We start from the raw sequence: 18,638 nt of genomic DNA, 5'->3' as shown, positions 1-18,638 counted from the left end.
GCAACAGAGTGAGACTCTGTCTCAAAACAAAACAAAACATGTGGTTAAGACAAAGTTTTGGCCTCTCAAACTACCTCCGGGCAGGGTCCTCAGCTGCCCCAATCCTGGGCACTGGGTTTGGGGGCCCCGGCCCCCGCCCCACTCTGCCCCACGTCTTCTGCACTGGCTGGCCCCTCCTGCGAGCCACGCGTCCCTTCCGCGGCCACCCTGTTCCAGGAGCCAGTCGGGAACAGGCCCCTTCTCAGCGCAACGCCCCTCCTCCGGCTGTTTTGGACCATTCCGGCTTCCGCCTTCCGCGGCAGTCACGTGCCTCTGGTCACGTGACAGACGCTCCTGTCATTCTGCGGCCCCTCTGGCTTCCTTCAGCCTGTGCTGTCCTCAACGTCTCCTTGGTTCGGGCGTCGCTTCACTTTCAGTCTCCCGAGTCTCCCACCGCTGCTCAGGCCTCCGGACCTGGCAGGAGACGGCCACTCGGCTCTGACTCGGCGCCCCAGCCTGGCTGCGGACGCCCCGGACCGCCGCACCCTCTCTGCCTCCTTGTGGTGCGTTGTCGGGTCTCGAGGTTTCGTGAGGTGAGACTGCCTGCGAGCTGTTTCGTCTCAGGCACTGGAACGGGTGAGGCGACCCCCGCAGTTTCTCCAGTGTCCCTGGTGTGTGCAGGTCTTTCGCCGCTCTGGCCCCTTCCGCCCTTCCCTCCAGGTTGCGAGATTTCTTTCCTTCCAGGCCTCAAACAGATTTACGAAATTGCAGAACCTTCCTGCAAGGGAAAGAAATGGGAGGGGCGGGCAGGAGAGAGGAGTGGACGGGTAAAAATTATTCCTTCCCCAGGACTGGGCCAAGGCCCTGGCTTGCTGGGGGTGCGAGACATTCAGAGACTTAGGTAACCGTCTTGAGACATCTTGAGCTACTCCCCAAAAGGTCGCTGGGGCTAAGCCTGCCTGGTTCCAGCGTTCCAGCCTGGCCCGGATGGAGCCTGTTTTGACCTGGGCCCGCCAGTCCGCGCTGCTCTTGCTTGTTTAGGCAGCAAATTCTCAGATACAGAGATTAAGTTCCATATCGACTAAGGTCATTGGGAATCTGGAATAGAATTTGGGGTATAGCTTAGTGTGGCCATGGCCGTAAACTGATGTTTGTGAATGGGAACCTATATTTTGTGTTGTGATAAAATCAAGCTTAAGCTTTTTATCTGGAAATTTTGGAGTGAGAATTACATAGCCCATTAGTGTAGGTTCTTGTCGTCAGACCGGGCTCCCATTTGGCTTACGCAAATTGTAATAGGTATTTGTTCCAAAAATTTCTCCCAAAAGTGATTTTGAAAATATGGTGGATTTTGGTTGAAAAGAAAGAACTGTCTTCTGAGAAATTATGTTCCCACTTTGTATATTTTTATTTGAATGAGTATTTTAGAAAGGAGTTATAATTTTTAATGTCACTTCAAAATGGTGCTTAGTAAAAGTTTATAAGTTGGCCTCATCTGTATTATACAGTTATAATTTTTTTCTCTGTCAGAAGAGGAAAGTTGATCCTAATTGTATAGATTTAAAATATTTTTCCATTTTGTATGCTTGTTCTATTTAACCATAATATCTGATTTCAGTATCTTAAGTGGTCATTTAAAAAATCTCAGTACAATATTGGTGCCAATAATTAAAAAACCTTTCTTGGAAAAGAAAAAGCCTAGAGAGTAACTTTTTTACAGTACAGCGGACAAGATTTGACATACAATGATAGGGCTTTCAGACTTAGGATATTGAATATTTGAGTTGAATGCCTAGGGAGATTAAAGTGATGATAATAATAATCATTGTTAAAAAAATAACACATGGTATTCTCTTTTTACCTTACATCTAAATTGAAGATCTGTTGAAAAACATTCAAGATTATAAAATTTAGATGACCAAAATGGATATCCGAGGTGCTGTGGATGCGGCTGTCCCAACCAATATTATTGCTGCCAAGGCTGCAGAAGTTCGTGCAAACAAAGTGAACTGGCAGTCTTATCTTCAGTAAGTACCAGTTTGCTGTGAATCATGGATAATCATATGCTTTTGCATCAGACTTTTTCATGGTCATGCTTCTGTGAGAGAAATACTGGAAAAATTCTAGTAAATGTGGAAGAGACACTTCCTCCTTAGAATAATTAGCTGCCTTAGGGAGTTAGCATAGTGTGGTGGAAAGAGCTTGGGGCTCTATTGGGGAAGCAGAGTTGCTCTTAGTACTTTTGACATTCTCTGGCTGGAAGGAAGTACTTTTTGAATGAGTGGGATACTTGAGAGGAATGTTTGTGGGTTATGGAAGGAGGAAGGGAGTGGCTGGCAAATATGGCCAGCGTAGCCCAGCATGCCCTGGTGATCAATGTAGGGGCAGATGATCTTTTTAGAATGGCCCATACAACGAGTGAAAAGCATAGATGTTTACGTTTTAGACCTGGGTTTGAATTTTTCTCTCTACCAGCTTGGTGGTCTTAGGCAAATCTTGTAACTTCTCTGAGGGTTAGTGAAGTAAATATGAAATGAAGATACATATCCCACAGGCTTGTTGCTGAAATAATGTATTAAAAGTACTAGCCCAGTTGAATACAAGCATTAGCATGTTGAATACACTCAATAAACTTTATTTCTTCCTCCTTTCTTGGGTGTATATTAAGATTTAGTGTGCTGATATTTTAATATTCTATATTTATCTGTAAAGTAAGTGTTTATTGTTAACTATATTTTATCATATTGACTTTACTTATCTGCTTATTTTGCTATATTTATAACTGAATTATTGAGGAAATCCAGTTCAGATTTATGTAGACATTTTAAAAAAACATCGAGGAGTCTGTAGTTTTATATTTAATAGTTTGTTTTGTTATAGAGGGGATATACAGTGTACAAATATGATTCTTTTATTTCTGTTAATTTAGCACTCATCAAACATTTATTGATTACCTGCCAACTTTGAGGCATTTTTCCAGACTTTGAGGCTCCAAAAAAGATATAAAGTGCCATTTTGAAAGAAACTCATACTCTAATAGGGAAGTCAGATGTGTTAACAGATCATTTAAATTCAGTATGTTAACTAATAATAGAAAGTTGCTCAGGGTCTGATGGGTGCACAGAAAAAGGACAGCTAATCCTACCCTCAGGAAGTTTTCCTGAAAGAGGGTGGTCCTTGAACTGAGTTTTCATGGATGAGTGGTATTTAGCCACATGTCAAGAAGGAGCAGATTTCCAAGTAGAACAGACATTGTGAGCAAAGGCAGGGAAGCAAAAACAGCAGGCTAGGTGGGAGTCATACATGTTTTGGAGGCGGCAGTGGGGAGAACTGACGCTGAAGAAACTGCCAGGGGCTGATCGTGAAGGTCCTGCGTGCAGCTGGAAGGAGTTTGGACTTGATCCTGTCAGTCAGTGTTTTGCAAGCCCTGAAACACATGGTTGATGTGAAGTCTGATAAGAAAGCTCAGCATGTAGAACAGATGAAAATGATAGTGGAATGGATGTGGGAGTGTGTGTCTCTGACCCTCTTGAGAACATTTACGATTAGGGTTCCAAGGAAGAGTAGGTGTTGGAATGACCGAAGCTAGTAGGTGGGAGTTAGATGATCAGATTTGCCTCTTGGTTGGATTGTTCTGACAACATAAAGGGTGAATTTGTGGGTAATAAGCTTAGAGGTAGGAGAGGCTATAGCAGTATTATTGGAATAGATAGAAGCTGTCTCTCTACACATAGATCATTCAGCTTATTAACTCACTTCATTAGGGTGTCTTCGTAGGGGACCTCAGGAAAGGCCTTCTCTAAAATATGTCCCTCTTTCTGTTGTTCCTGTCACTTTCTAGCCCCCTACTGGCCTCAGTGTTTTTCATACCATATACATTATGATGACTTGTGTATGTGTATTTAAAAAAATGATTTGTTTTTATATTTGTGTATTTTCTGTTCTCCCCACTGGAATGTAAGCCAAAGAGAGATGTCTAATTAATTACTGTGTCACCTATTAAAAGGTGCCTGACACATAGGAGGCTGCCAATTAACATTAGTTGATTAATTATGAATGAGTAGAGTATTGTGTTTGTTGGGAAGTGGTGGAGATGAGTATTTGGAAAAAGAAGTAACATATTTGGTAATTAACATACTATCTAACATTATTTTCATAACAATACTGTGACATAGGCTTTTCTATTCTATTCTGTTTTAAAGATGTACGGATAGCTATTCAGATAGCTTAAGTAACATGCACATGCTTATGTGAATTTTTTTTTTTTAAGAGATGGGGTCTTGCTCTGGTGCCCAGGCTGGAGTGCAGTGGCCCGATCATAGCTCACTGCAGCCTCAAACTTTTGGGCTCAAGTGATCCTGTTACCTCAATCTCCCAAGTAGTTAGGACTTCAGGTATGCACCACAGGCCCAGCTCATTTTTATTTTTTTATTTTGTAGAGATGGGTTCTTGCTGTGTTGCCCAGGCTAGTCTTAAATGCCTAGCCTCAAGTGATCCTATCACCTCAGCCTCCCAAAGTGCTAGGATTACAGGTGAGAGCCACTATGCCTGGTCTTATATAGGTTTTAATTATTCAATTGATTTAAAAGATTTTTATTGAATGCCTCTGCCTAAGTGCTAGATAAAACTGCCACTCAAACTCACAGTCCAAAGGGAATATGATCGGATGCATGCTTGAGAAGGCTGTTAGTAGATAAGAAGATAGTTTGGAGAAGGGTTGGACTAGATGTGGGGAAACCCATTGGTGGACTGTTGCCATAGGACTAGTCAAAATTGTGTGGACTAGTGCCTGATTGGCTGTGGGTGATTAGAGAAGACAACCAGAGTCTCTAACCAGCTAGGTTATGGAATTGTCAAAGGAAGACTAAGAGACAAAAGAATTTAAACAAGGAAGGAAAATGGTTACCTGCAACAATGGTTACCTGTAATGGTTACCTGAAACAAAATGGTTACCTGGAAGAAAGTCAGACTTCAGAAGGAATGGCTTGCCAAATAAGAAACATAGTTATTTAAATAGAGAAGAAAGTTGAAAAATTATAAGGTTACCAAGTGTAACCTTCGTGGTACACCTTCTTTATGGTAGAAAAACTGCAATTTTTTGACATGATTATCCTATTCACAAGGGTTATGACATATACCTTTTATACATCAGCACAGCAAAATTAGGGGCTAAAATTGTTTTAGCTAGGGAGGTCAGGTTTATAGGTATGTTCATCATTTCATTTATTTTGAGGCCAGACCTAGACAGGATAACCTTGTTATCTTGGTCTATCTCAGGACGCAGAGTGCATTTTTTCCTGACTAGTATATGAAGTGCTTAGCCAAAGTCATAACTGGGTAAAGTGTCTGTTTTTGCATTCAACTTCCCATTAGCCAGTCTAGGGGATTAACGGTGTCAGTTCTGCCCCTGTAGGGTCTGGAGTGCCTCTGCCATATGTGGGAGGAGATGGAGTGAGGACTGCAGGAGCTCCGGCCAGAGTTCAGACTGAGAGTTACCAGTGCAGGGGGTGGAGGGCAGCACCCAGGGAGAACCCGTGGTGTGAGAAATGAAGGAGCCTTCAACCTAGGAGGCAGAGGCTCAGGAGTCATTGAAGTGGACTGAGGCAGAATGGCTTGAGGGGATGAGCAGAATCTGGAAGGTAAGGAAGGGTATCAAAAAGTGGCTGTAAGCCGGGCGCGGTGGCTCACGCCTGTAATCCCAGCACTTTGGGAGGCTGAGGCGGGCGGATCGCTCAAGGTCAGGAGTTCGAAACCACCCTGAGCAAGAGTGAGACCCCGTCTCTACTATAAAAATAGAAAGAAATTAATTGGCCATCTGATATATATAGAAAAAATTAGCCGGGCATGGTGGCGCATGCCTGTAGTCCCAGCTACTGGGGAGGCTGAGGCAGGAGGATTGCTTGAGCCCAGGAGTTTGACGTTGCTGTGAGCAAGGCTGATGCCACGGCACTCACTCTAGCCTGGGCAATTAAGCGAGACTCTGTCTCAAAAAAAAAAAAAAAAAAAAAAAAAAAAGTGGCTGTAGTGTCAACTGCTTCAGAGAAGTCTAGGAGGAAGGACTGAAAACTCTTCTTTGGGCTGGTGATTAAGGAATTGTTGGAAGAATAAATAGATGAGAATAGTTCCAAAAAAGGTTTAAAAATCAGGATGTATGAAAACACAGTGCTTAAACAGTGTATAACTATTATAAGAAAGATAGAATGGTAGATTACAAAGTCCAAAAGCAAATTCAAAGTATATAAAACAATTTAGTATATATAAAACCCAAAAGGGACAAAGTAAAACACTGATAGATTTTTGAATGCATAAAAATCAAGATCTTTGAAAGAGAATGGGGTTATGGGTGGAAGTAGCAAGAAGTATGCAAGTTCAGCAACCTTGTCTTGGGGAAAGGGCAGCTGTGAGTGCCTCACCTTCCCAGGCTCTCCTGTGGGCTCAGGGAAAGCTGTGGTCCTTTGCCTAAATCCTGGTTGGGCTGTTCCCTTTGATGTCCTGTGCCCTCCATGGAATCCCTGGTTTCTCCTGGGAGCACTTCCTTTATAAGTCACTTGCACGTGAATCCTCATCTCAGGGCCTGTCTCTCTGAACCTGACCCAAGACAGCTTGGAAACAGGGGTACCCTACTATGATCATGCGTTTTGGGAACCAGCTTCATATTCAATGTTTCTCTGATTGAGTTTTGTGAAACACCAGTCCTTCAACATACTTGGGAGTAGGGGGAAGGAACAGCTTTTAAACTACTGAGTTAAAAAATATACTGATGTTCTTTGAATGATAATGCATATTATACAATTTTTAAAATTTTATTCATGCTTCTGTACTTAAATATATCAAGTGCTTTTTCTTATATTTTTCCATTTAATGTGCATAACCGTTCAGTGGAACAGGGCTGGTGGTGGTGTAATTGCCATTTTACTGGTGTGGAAAATAGTGGTCAGAGGGGTGGTGACTTGCCCAAGTTTCACACCTGGAGTTGGAATGCATCCTCAGATTAACTCAAATGCTGTGCTTTTCCTACCATACAGAAGGCCTGAAAGAGTTGATGTGAACAAATGCTAAAGTGCCCAGAATCTTTACCAGAACAAGCAAGGCCATTTTGTGAACACGTCTTTTAACAAGGAAGGATCTGTATATAGAGATTAGGATGGGGGTTTTGCACAGTGTATTTGACTACCTGATGAGTGGAGAAATTGGTAGGTCAAGCTGGGTTTGGGAAGGAAGATGATGATTCAGTGGTGATGATGCTGAACTTGTGAAGATGTTAAGATATCTACATGGAAGTAGGAGACAGTTGTCAAAGGTTTGGGTGAGAGAAAAGAATGGACTCTTACATTGAATCTCTCACAGGAAAGCATTTGGGAAAGAAAAGCAAGATTCTAAGGATTGAGTACTGGGGAGAAGACTTGAAGAGCAAAGAGCCAGTGATGAAGGGACCCCTGGAAGAGATGGAGGAAAACAGGATGGTGCAGGGTGCTTGCTGGGAAGACAGGGTTGAGGGGAGAGCTTGTTTTTCAGAGAGGAGGAAAATCACCTTTTTTGTCTGGAAGGAAAGAATGTGCTGGAGAAAATGATTATAGAAGTTCATATGTTAGGTTGGTGCAAAAGTAATTATGGTTTTGGACTGTGAATTTTAAATCATTATAACTAGGCTCAAACACATCTTCATTAATCAAAATAGTAATAAAATGTCTCTGAACTTGATAAATTAAAAGGCCAAGTAAATAGTTTGCCTTGGGAGGGGGACTAAGGGTGAGACTTTGGGCAATGCTAAGAGTTAACATTTTGCTGAGTGCTTACTGTGGGTATGTCAGGTGCTGTGCTACTAACCACCTATATGGATTACTTAATTTCCTCCTCAGTGCAACCCCTTAAAGGCAATGTGGTTATTGTTCCCATTCTGCAGGTAAATTAACTCAAGTTCCAGAGATTTTTATACCATCAGTAAGAGGTGGAGCTAAACTTTGAACCCAGGTCTGTCTGATGCCAGGGCCCTTGTGTGAGCCCTCTTAGTTTACTGCCAAGGAGAGAGGAGAAAGACCAGGAACTCCTCTGTTTACTCACAATGGCTTTCAGCTCTTACTGAACAAAAACAACTTATTTTTACTTTCTAGGGGCCAGATGATTTCTGCTGAAGATTGTGAATTTATTCAAAGGTTTGAAATGAAAAGAAGTCCGGAAGAGAAGCAAGAGATGCTTCAAACTGAAGGCAGCCAGGTGATGGATATAAAAATTATATCCTGAACACTTCCCTGTGTCATTAAAAATTCTAGAAAAAGCTTAGTGATTATATGATATTACATTTTCTGTAATTAAAATTTGCTAATAGCATTTGTATACTAATTTGTGAAACAGAAATAATGTTATACTGAAGTTCCAATAAAATGTGTTTGCAAAGGAAAACAATAATTAACATTAATTTCACTTTTTTCTAGTGTGCTAAAACATTTATAAATCTGATGACTCATATCTCCAAAGAACAGACTGTTCAGTATATTCTAACTATGGTTGATGATATGCTGCAGGTAGGTGTTTTCTCTACTTACTATATTTGGTGACTCCATTTCTTATGTACTTCACAGTAGCCACATTTTTTGTAGATTTCACTCATAGCATTGGTTCTCTTTTAGAGTATAACATACATTTTTTTAAATTATGTAAGTTGTGATTTGCTAATAGACCTAAAGATGGAGATAACCACACACAGGCTATTTTTTGATGTTTTTTAGGATATCAAGTAATCAATATGTATTTTTTCTCAAGATATGTCAGAGTTTTTGTTGAACACCAGTGAAGTTTGGTGAATCAACTGAGGCTTTCTGGATGCTCTCTGTACTTACAGATGATGTGGCTCTTTCTTTTTCAGTCAGCTAGTACATTTCAATGCTCATGTGTTCCAGGCCAGTGTCAGGCCCTGAAGGTTCAGTGCTTTTGTTCCTTTTGAGAACAGTTTTGCTCATCATCTGAAACTTTCCCAGTTGCATAAAGTTTCTGTCTACTGCTTTGCTGTCCCTGAACTCAGATGGTCCTTCTTTATTCATACTTTTGTATTTTATACTAGAGTCTAGGTTTAGATTGTTGGTATGTAGAGCAGTTGTTATGAGACAGCCTTTCAGCTGCTGAATCCACCTGTCTGCACCTCTCTAGAGACTTGAAAGAAGAGTGTCAGTCCTGGTTCTTATGGAGTGTTGTTCTGTCAGTTTCCAAGGAAAAAACATTTATTGATGGCCTGCTATTCACCAGGCACTGTGTTAACTGTTACTGGGGATACAAAGGTTAGGAAGAATGGTGCCTTCTTCCTGGGGTCATCATGTCCTTTATAGGAACCTAGGGATTTTATAATATGAGAAAGGATCAATATCATGCCTGTCTGAAAATACTTTACTAGATACAATCTCTTGTTTTCTTGTTTGTCTCACTTAACAGACTATGCTACATATCATTACATGTCAGTTCATAGAGATCTTCCATCCATATTCTGTTCATGAGAGCTATCCACTATAGTACCCCATTAGTGGATGTACCATAGTTTAATTGTCCTCCCAAGTAATAGGTATTGTGGTTGGTCCCAGAATTTTATAATAAGAAATAATGAAGCAGAGATCTTGAAATGACCCCAACACATAGAATGATAAATACTCAAGGTGATGGATACCTCAAATACCCTGACTTGATCATTGCACATTGTATGCATGTAACAAATTATTACCTGTACCCCATAAACACGTACAATTTTATATATCAATAAAATAATGAAGCAAAGAATAACCTTGTGCAAATATATTTTCATATTGTGAGGAGTATAATGTGGGGGAAAGTCTTAGAAACCAAAGTGCTGGGTAAAAGGGAACTAAGTGTGTAGTCTTGTTACAGTATTGCCAGATGTTCCACTTTGCACCCCTACCGGCAGTGTTTGAGTAAACCTGCAACCTTGTCAACAGAGGGCATTGTCAAGCTGTTACATTTTTGCCAATCACAGTGGTATCTGAAGTTGAACATCTTCAGATGTTCTTTTTTTTTTTTTTTTTTTTGAGACAGAGTCTCGCTTTCTTGCCCAGGCTAGAGTGAGTGCCGTGGTGTCAGCCTCGCTCACAGCAACCTCAGACTTCTGGGCTCAAGCAATCCTCCTGCCTCAGCCTCCCGAGTAGCTGGGACTACAGGCACGAGCCACCATGCCCGGCTGATTTTATATTATATATATTAGTTGGCCAATTAATTTCTTTCTATTTTTATGGTAGAGACGGGGTCTCGCTCAGGCTGGTTTTGAACTCCTGACCTTGAGCAATCCGCCCGCCTCGGCCTCCCAGAGTGCTAGGATTACAGGCGTGAGCCACCGCGCCCGGCCTCTTCAGATGTTCTTAAAGGTTGCTATTATATCTTTTTTCCCCTGAATTATCTATATCTTTGCCCATTTTATTTTTTTTTGAGTTTTTTATATATTAGGGATATATCTGTGATATATAGTGCAAATATATTCTCCCAGTTTGTCATTTACCATTTGTCTTTGGTTATGGTGTTCTTTGCAAGGTTAAAAAAATTTTATTTTTATTTTTTATGTAGTCTTATCAAAAAAGTTTTTATTAAAATTCAAAAATTGAATAACAGTTAGAAAGCTTTTCCTTATACCTAGGGTATAGTGGAATTCACCCATATATTTTTTCCAGTACTTGTATAGTTTTATTTTTTATGGTTATATATTTGGTTTGTTTAGAGTTGGTTCTTGTGTATTGTATAAGCTCTGTGTCTAATGTTATTCAAATGGCTGTTCAGTTGTCCTATTAAGTGATGTTTATTAAAACATCAATCTTTGCCATAGTAGTTAGAGATGCTCTCTTTAACATTAAACCTCTATGTACCTAGGCTTACTTCTGGACCTTCTGTAAAGTTATTCTGGAGTGCCTGTGTATGGTGTTCTAGCACCACCCAGTTTTAATGATAAAGAATCTTATGGCCAGTTCCCTTTTTAGTTTGTTTTTTCTTCCATTATTTTCCTAGGAAAATGCATGCTGTTTCAATATGCATGCTATTTCAGTATGAAATTGTCAGCAAGCATATCTGGATCTATGAAAAAGTTTGTTGATATTTTTACTAAGTTTTGTTAAGTTTATAAATTAGGGAGAAAAGACCTTCAGTATAATACTGAATTTTTCTATGTAAGAACAAGGAATGTCTTTCTAATTGTTAAGTGTACATTTGTGTCTTTAGGAGTGTTATAATGTTTTCACAGAAAGGTTTTTGCACATTTCTTGTTAAGCTTATGCCTGAGTATTTTATCTTCTTTCTTGCTATTATAAAAGTTTCTCTTCAATTTTATCTTTGAACTGGTTTGTTTATATATATGAAAGCTATTGATTTCTATATATTAATTTTATATATTGGTACCTTAGTGAATTTGAATGAATTTTATGACTGAATTTTCCTTCTATTTATAAAAGCACAATCTGTAAACAAAAATAGCTTTATTTCTTTTCCACTTCTTATGTGTCTGATTTATTATTCTTTTCTGACTGTGTTGGCTAATTTCTCCAATACAATGCTAAATAGTAGTGGAGATAGTGGGCATCCATGCCTTGTTTCTAATCTTGGTGGAAATGCCTCAGTGTTTCTTTGTAGTTTGATCTTGGCTGTAGGACTAAGGTACGGGTGTGTGTGTGTATATTTAGGAAGCATCTATCAATTCTTATTTTTTGAGTGCTATTATTATTAGGAATAGGTGTTGAATTTTGTCAAAGGCTTTTTTTAAAGCATCTATGGAGATAATTAACTTTTTTTCCTTCTTAGATCTATCAATATAGTGAATTATAGTAATGGATTTTCTAATTCTGAACCAATCTTGCATTTAAGTACTAAACCCCACTTGGCTGTGGTGTATTATTTCCTGTCCTTGTTATAGGTGAATCAGTTTGTTTAGGTACATCTCTCAGATATAGTATAGGCTTGGATCTTGCTTTGTGATTTGAACACTTTTTTGTTTTAATAGGTGAATTAGCCATCTACATTTATGAATATTACTAAGAAGTTTGATCTCAACTCTGTCATACTGTGTTATAACTACTGTGTGCATGTTAAATTTACAGTTTTATTCTCTTCATGATATGTTTTGTTTGCATTTTTATTTAAAATTTGTTTTTGGCATTTAGGAATTTATTTTTTCTGTTGGTTATCTTTTAATGCTGTTAATCCCTTGTTTTATTTATTAATGTGTTTTTTAAAAATTTTTTTGAGATAGGGTTTTGCTCTGTTGCCTAGGGTAGAGTGCAGTGGCATCATCATAGCTCACTGCAGCCTCAGACTCCTGGGCTCAAGTGATCCTGGCCTCAGCCTCCCAAGTAACTGGGACTACAAGCATGTACTCCCATGCCCAGCTAATTTTTCTACTCTTTAAAATGGGTACAGAGTCTATTCTTGCTCAGGCTGGTCTTGAACTCCTGGCCTCAAGCAATCCTCCCACCTTGGCCTCCCAAAGTGCTAGGATTACAGGCATGAGCTGCCGTGCACTGCATGGTTTGTTATTTTTAATAGTATTCTTTGGTTTGCAATAATCAATGAGCTTATTCTGCTTCTTTTACTCATTTTTTAGTGGCAATTTTTTTTTTTTTTTTGAGACATAGTCTTGCTTTGTTGCCCAGGCTAGAGTGAGTGCCATGGCATCAGCCTAGCTCACAGCAACCTCAAACTCCTGGACTCTAACAATCCTGCCTCAGCCTCCTAAGTAGCTGGGACTACAGGCTTGCGCCACCATGCCCGACTAATTTTTTTCTATATATGTTAGTTGGCCAATTAATTTCTTTCCATTTATAGTAGAGACAGGGTCTCGCTCTTGCTCAGGCTTGTTTCGAACTCCTGATGTCGAGCAATCCGCCTGCTTCAGCGTCCCAGAGTGCTAGGATTACAGGTGCGAGCCACCACCCGGCCCAGTGGCAATTTTTTTACTTTGTCAGAACATATAACATTTGTATAATATTATTCTACACTTGTTCCTGCCTTTGTTTTGTTATGTTAAATTTTCACCCTGCTTCTTTTGCTGAAGTTTTGCCAGGTGTCATCTGCTAGTAGATTCCATAAGTGGAATACTTGTAGGTACAGTATTCTCTAAATTTCGTATTAATGTTTTTTTTTTTTTTTCTTTTCGTCTGTAGTCTTCATATTTGAACTACAGCTTGGCTTAGAGAATCCTTGGTTTACAGTTCTTTGAAGTTTGAATTTGTTCTCTATTGAGCACCTTATAATTTAGTGTTCATTTTGGAGACTACTTTGTTCTTGGAGTTCAGGAAAGGAAAGAAATCGACTCTGGTTTATTATTATTATTATTATTATTTTCCCTTTTTAGGGGAGAATATTTTGGCTTTGCTTTTTTATTTCTGATTCAAGGTGGTTTTTCATTTCTCCAAATGCTTATTTGAAGATGTTTAATTCACTGTGGATCATTATGTTACAATATTTTTTGTTTCATCATTTTTTTGGGTGGGGAGGAATTTCATCACCTGAGATAATTTGATTTGTGTCTTCCAATTTCTTGTTATGGTAGCTTTGTATAAATTTAGGCTGCTTTCACCTATTCATATCATGGATTTGGGTAGTGTACAAAATTCCTAGCACAGGAGCACCCTATTCTCTTTTTGTAGTGAGGTACAATTTCTCTAATGGATGACTTTCTTTTGGTGGGGGGCAGATTATATATCCTATTATTTTTATTTTATTTTATTTTATTTCATTATATTTTAGGTCTCATTTTGTTTATTGCAGGACCCTAAATTTCCCCCTTTTGTTTCTTTTTCTTTTTCTCTTTACCACCCAGTCTCCTAAAGATGCTTTTCACTCTCTTATTATCTTGTTGTCTCCCAGAAGTGATGCCTTTCTGTGACTGCTCTCTACTCCCTGTAGTCGGTGCTCTGGTCTACCAGGAGTCTTTCTCAGTTCCTGCACAACTAGGGGCATATTTTATTTTCTGATGGTGATCGTAGATCAACTCAGGGACCTCTTCTTGTGCCCATATTCTTCCGTCTACACACATTTTCCACAAGTACCTTACCATTCACAAAAGCTTGAGGAAGGAGTGTGAGAGAGAGCTTTGCTGGGATTTGGCATTTATATTTTTATGGTTAATTAGAATGTGGATTCTCTGTCTTCCTGTAATTCTGATGGCATGGGTTTTATATAGTTTTATTTGTTATTTTTGTCAAACTATTTAGGAAGGATCATTGGAGAGATTCAGATTTAGGTAGCTGATATTGTCCTCAGCTACCAATTCAATATATTTTAACAATTGATTTTATTTATAAAATTTTAGTTACATTGAGAAATTTGCATATATTTTTACCATTTGATTCCTTGTCCTTTTTAGAAATATTATGATTCAAAAGTATTTCCTACTTTTAATCCTATTACTTCATTCTCATCACTTCTGAACAGAATACTTTTGGACAGAATCGTTTATTTTTTCTTGTTTAGTTTTTAGTACATAATTTTGAGAGTTAAATTGTTTTCTGTGCCGGGTATCACAGTAATTGCTAAGTATACCTGACTAGAAGGACTTCATCCTTGTTTTCTTAAAGGTTTGCAACCTGAGTTCCTCATCGGTGAAGTAATGGTGGTCTACCTGAATTTTGAGTTCTTTGATAAAGTCATTATCATAACTGTTTCAATTGTTATTCTAAACAATAATGAGTCTTTATTTAAGGAGATTGTAATAGATTCCTCAAATAGGTAACTGTTAGCACAGACCAATATTAAAACCAATGTATTTAAAAAGAATTAAATGTTGATCTGACAATTGAAATTTTTGTTTATGTGATTATTTGGGCTTTTCAGCAAGTATTGCTATTTAGTGACTGTGTTCACTTAATGAAACAGAATATAGATTTCAGCCAGAGATATTAAGAGAAAATTTAGGTGAGAGGTGAAGTTTTAATGACATTTTGATTCAGTCTTACTCAGATCCTATATCTGCCTGCTTGTATGATATGCTGGGGTTTATTTTTTTTCTGTCATTTATCTGTCCTGAGTTTTTCTATCATGATATGCTAAGAAGTAATCTTCAACATTTGAGATTTCTCTAATTCCCTGTTTCCCATGCCTGTTTGTTAGTGGTTTAAGGTGCTTCCTGCTGATCCTTAATCTAGACCTTAATCTAGATCCTTAATCTAGACCTAATTTGTGATCTTTCTGTACCCACTCCTGATTTCAGTTTCCTTTGTGTGGCAGGCAGGGTGGCACACTTGGCGTGGGTAGAGGTGACAGTGTGACTTTGGGAACAGCATGTCAGAGGTGCAGGGTGAGAAGGAATGTAATTTTTAGTCCCACACCTTGTGACCAAAATAATTATAATCATTAAAGTTGATTTTATTTGTAAAATACCTGTCCCTACCACTGTCCCCACCCCATGCCCTGTAATAATGACAGAAACAAATCACACACACAGACATACACACTGAAAAAAGAATGCACACCGATGGGACATAAAATGAAAGGTTGACAAGTGGTGTACAATTATTAATTCTTTAGTAAAATTTATTCTCATGAATGATATCATTTCTTTTCTTTTTTAGGAAAATCACCAGCGTGTTAGCATTTTCTTTGACTATGCGAAACGTAGCAAGAATACTGCGTGGCCTTATTTTCTGCCTATGTTGAATCGCCAGGATCCTTTTACTGTTCATATGGTAAATTTTGAATTGATCACATTATGTCTTTTTTTAATATCATATAAGAAGGAAATTTATGTCTGAAAATTATTTTATTATTTTTAAATTGACAGATAAAATTGTGTTCACATTCTGATTTAGGTAAGAAACAAACCTGGGCATTTTATGATGTGGTAACATGTCCATTCGCATAGGACACGAGTTTTCTCAGTTGGTATTTAGTGAAGAGGGGACATTGGGAGTTGGAAGGACATAGGGACATATGATATAGGGACATAGGGACATAGGACTATATTGAAAACGAGTTCATTAGCATCAAAGCCTGTGGTGAATTCACATGTGCAAACAGCTCTAGATTGTCTGTAGTAGGATCAAGGACATTTTATTGTAGAAAAATTAAAGTTTTTTTTGAAGCAGCTACTGTCTTTCATTTTTATTTTAATTAAGTAATTGCTTAGTTGTCTTTTAATATCTTAAACACACTCTTGTTTTAAACTTAGCCTGAAGGAGTATGTTTGGAAGCCCTAACACTGACTAATCTTTCCTGGAGTGTGGAGAAGTCCTGAGAGCAGGGTTGAGAGAATAAACCTCTGTAAAAAACAAGCTGTCTGTATTTCCAGCGGGGGAGTGGGCTACAGGCGTATGGTGGATGGCAGGAGCTCCAGAAGTTGGTTGTTTCAGTAAATGTTTTTAGAATTTTCAAATCAAGGACCATTGTCAATGAAATATTTTTGAGCATGTTTTTTTTCTCTTTGTTCCTCCCTCCTTCCCTCCCCTTCCACATCTAATCTATTTTCATTTATATATTAGTATATTCATTGTCATGTACATTATAAAACATATATATGAAGAGAAATTAAGGAGGACTCTTGAAATAAACTGTATTTTAAAGAATACTTTTTAAAAAAGCCAGTAATAAGGTGAGGTGCCTTGGCTCACACCACTCTGGGAGGCTGAGGTGGAGGATCACTTGAAGTCAGGAGTTCAAGACTTGCCTGAGCAAGACCCCATCTCTACAAAAAGTAGAAAAATTAGCTGGGCATGATGGTGCATACCTGTAGTCCCAGCTACTTAGAGACTGAGGCAGGAGGATTGCTCGAGCCTGGGAGCTTCAGATTGCAGTGAGCTGTGATGATGCCACTGCACTCTAGCCAGGGGTGACAGAGTGAGAGTGCGTCTCAAAAAATAAAAATAAGAAAATAGTAATATATTTTCTTCTTTCAAATTGTAGAAGCTTGTTTTCACTGTTTGGTTTAAATTTTTTCCTAGTGTTATAATAAAATTGACAAGTATGTTATAGAACAAATATGTATGTAGAGCAAATTTCATTATTAATAATTGTGCAGCCAAATCCACGTTAACTTCTTGAATACTTTGATTACTTTTGGCCAGTCTTTCTAAGTTTGAGGACTGTCATTAGTCTACTACATGCCAATGTAGAGCTTATGCTGGGAGTAGAAATGTCAGGTCTCTTTTCATTCCTAACAGAGTTCCTAATAGTTCCTAACTTTGCTAGGAATCCTTTTAAGTCATTTGTCTATTTTGTGAAAGTTAGATCAATTTAAACTAGATATTATGTCTGTAAATCCGTTTAGCTGGACACGCGAAAATATCAGTGTGTCACAACTCAGTGAATAAGTGAAGGTGTCCTTGTTAGCCCCTGTGTTATACAGTTCCAAATACATCAGGACACTTGAATGTCTGGCATTTTGACCTTGGAAGTGCACCTCTGTCAGTCTGGTTTAGCTATATTTGAATAAGATATTTGTAAGAACAAACATCAGTCTATGAGCACCAGAAATAAATTGAGAGTTAGCTAGCCTAGCTCTTTCATTCTCTGATAGGATTAATTATTGCTGAATAATTGGAGTTTTAGGATAGTGATTTGCATTCAGAAAGTACTGAGAGAATGTTTATTTAATCGCATTTGTGTGTGGGAAAGTAGTATTTTATATTGCCTATTTAATAAAAAAATTAATGATTAGCTTTATAACTTGAGAAAAGTGGAGACATCTTTGAGGAGAAAAGGGTATTTGTTTATGTTGAGAGAGAAATGACTGTTTAATACCTAGGATGTATATTATACAAAGGTATGGATTTTTAAGTATTAGAGCTCACAGTGGGCTTGGAATGAGTGAGGGAGAGGCTGGCAATTTGCTGTAGAGATTGCTTATAACTTTGGCAAGTGATTTGGTGAAAGTCTGCCTCTAAGAAAGATTTTTGTGTTCTTTTGTTTTTCTTGGTGATATAATGAAGTCCAGTTTTACTTTTGAAACTCAGAATAATAAGGGAAATGTCAAGAGATTCTTAAAATACAGCTAGTTTTGGTTCACTTTAATTGAAATATTTAAAAATACATTTTGAACGTTTATATTTCAAAATACAACTATTATTTTGGAGGAGTTGAGTGTTATAGAAATCATGTAGCAGAATGGCTACAAGTTATTTTTAAGGTGTATGATGTGATTTTTAGAATCAGTAAAGTATTCAGATGTATTTCTTATTTGTTTTCAGGCAGCAAGAATTATTGCCAAGTTAGCAGCTTGGGGAAAAGAATTGATGGAAGGCAGTGACTTAAATTACTATTTCAATTGGATAAAAACTCAGCTGAGTTCACAGGTAAAAGAAATTTCTTTTAGTCTCTCTGAAAGGAATACAATATCCATGTTCTCTTAATCTACTTATAGTAAACATGTTAAATTACAAAAAAAGTTGTATTAAAATAATGCCATTTCGAACTTGGTAAGTAAGCCAAACTACTTAAGGTATGGTAGTGTGCTTTGCCTTTCTTTCCTTGACTTGCTTCAATTCAAACCTTTCTGTCTTTTCTGCTGCTTGGTGTTTTCCACTTGCTCTTTTTAGGGGTCAAAGGTGTATCTTCCTTTTAGGTGGCTGCCAAGATTATACAGGTCGGAGAACTGGCAGCATCTGCAGAACTCCAAAGAGCAAGCCCATGTCAGAGTCATGATACAGGAACACAAATGGTACAGCGGGAGTGTGCATGCAGGCCAGCTTCGG

The 18,638-nt window shown here is 38.4% G+C and overlaps 1 protein-coding gene across 5 annotated transcripts in view; it reads left to right on the top strand.

The window, feature by feature from the left end:
• The first annotated feature begins 295 nt into the window (after positions 1–295).
• ATP6V1H (ATPase H+ transporting V1 subunit H) overlaps positions 296–18,638 on the top strand; it is a 119,985-nt gene continuing 101,642 nt past the window's right edge. For 2 of the 5 annotated variants that reach the window (XM_076005298.1, XM_012751765.3), the window contains exons 1-6: positions 296–572; positions 1,859–2,006; positions 8,091–8,193; positions 8,412–8,501; positions 15,525–15,638; positions 18,135–18,239. In XM_076005298.1, the coding sequence (XP_075861413.1) occupies positions 1,894–2,006; positions 8,091–8,193; positions 8,412–8,501; positions 15,525–15,638; positions 18,135–18,239 (525 nt within the window). In that variant the 5' untranslated portion in view covers positions 296–572; positions 1,859–1,893. Of the gene's footprint in view, positions 651–1,858; positions 2,007–8,090; positions 8,194–8,411; positions 8,502–15,524; positions 15,639–18,134; positions 18,240–18,638 lie in introns of all 5 variants that reach the window. The other 3 variants (XM_076005297.1, XM_076005295.1, XM_076005296.1) reach the window with 2 other exon arrangements.

This window comes from Microcebus murinus, chromosome 7 (genome assembly GCF_040939455.1).
Source record: "Microcebus murinus isolate Inina chromosome 7, M.murinus_Inina_mat1.0, whole genome shotgun sequence".
In the NCBI taxonomy this organism is placed as follows: domain Eukaryota; kingdom Metazoa; phylum Chordata; class Mammalia; order Primates; family Cheirogaleidae; genus Microcebus; species Microcebus murinus.
The sequence above is the reverse complement of the archived record's forward strand: the minus strand, read 5'-3'. Positions and strand labels throughout refer to the sequence as shown.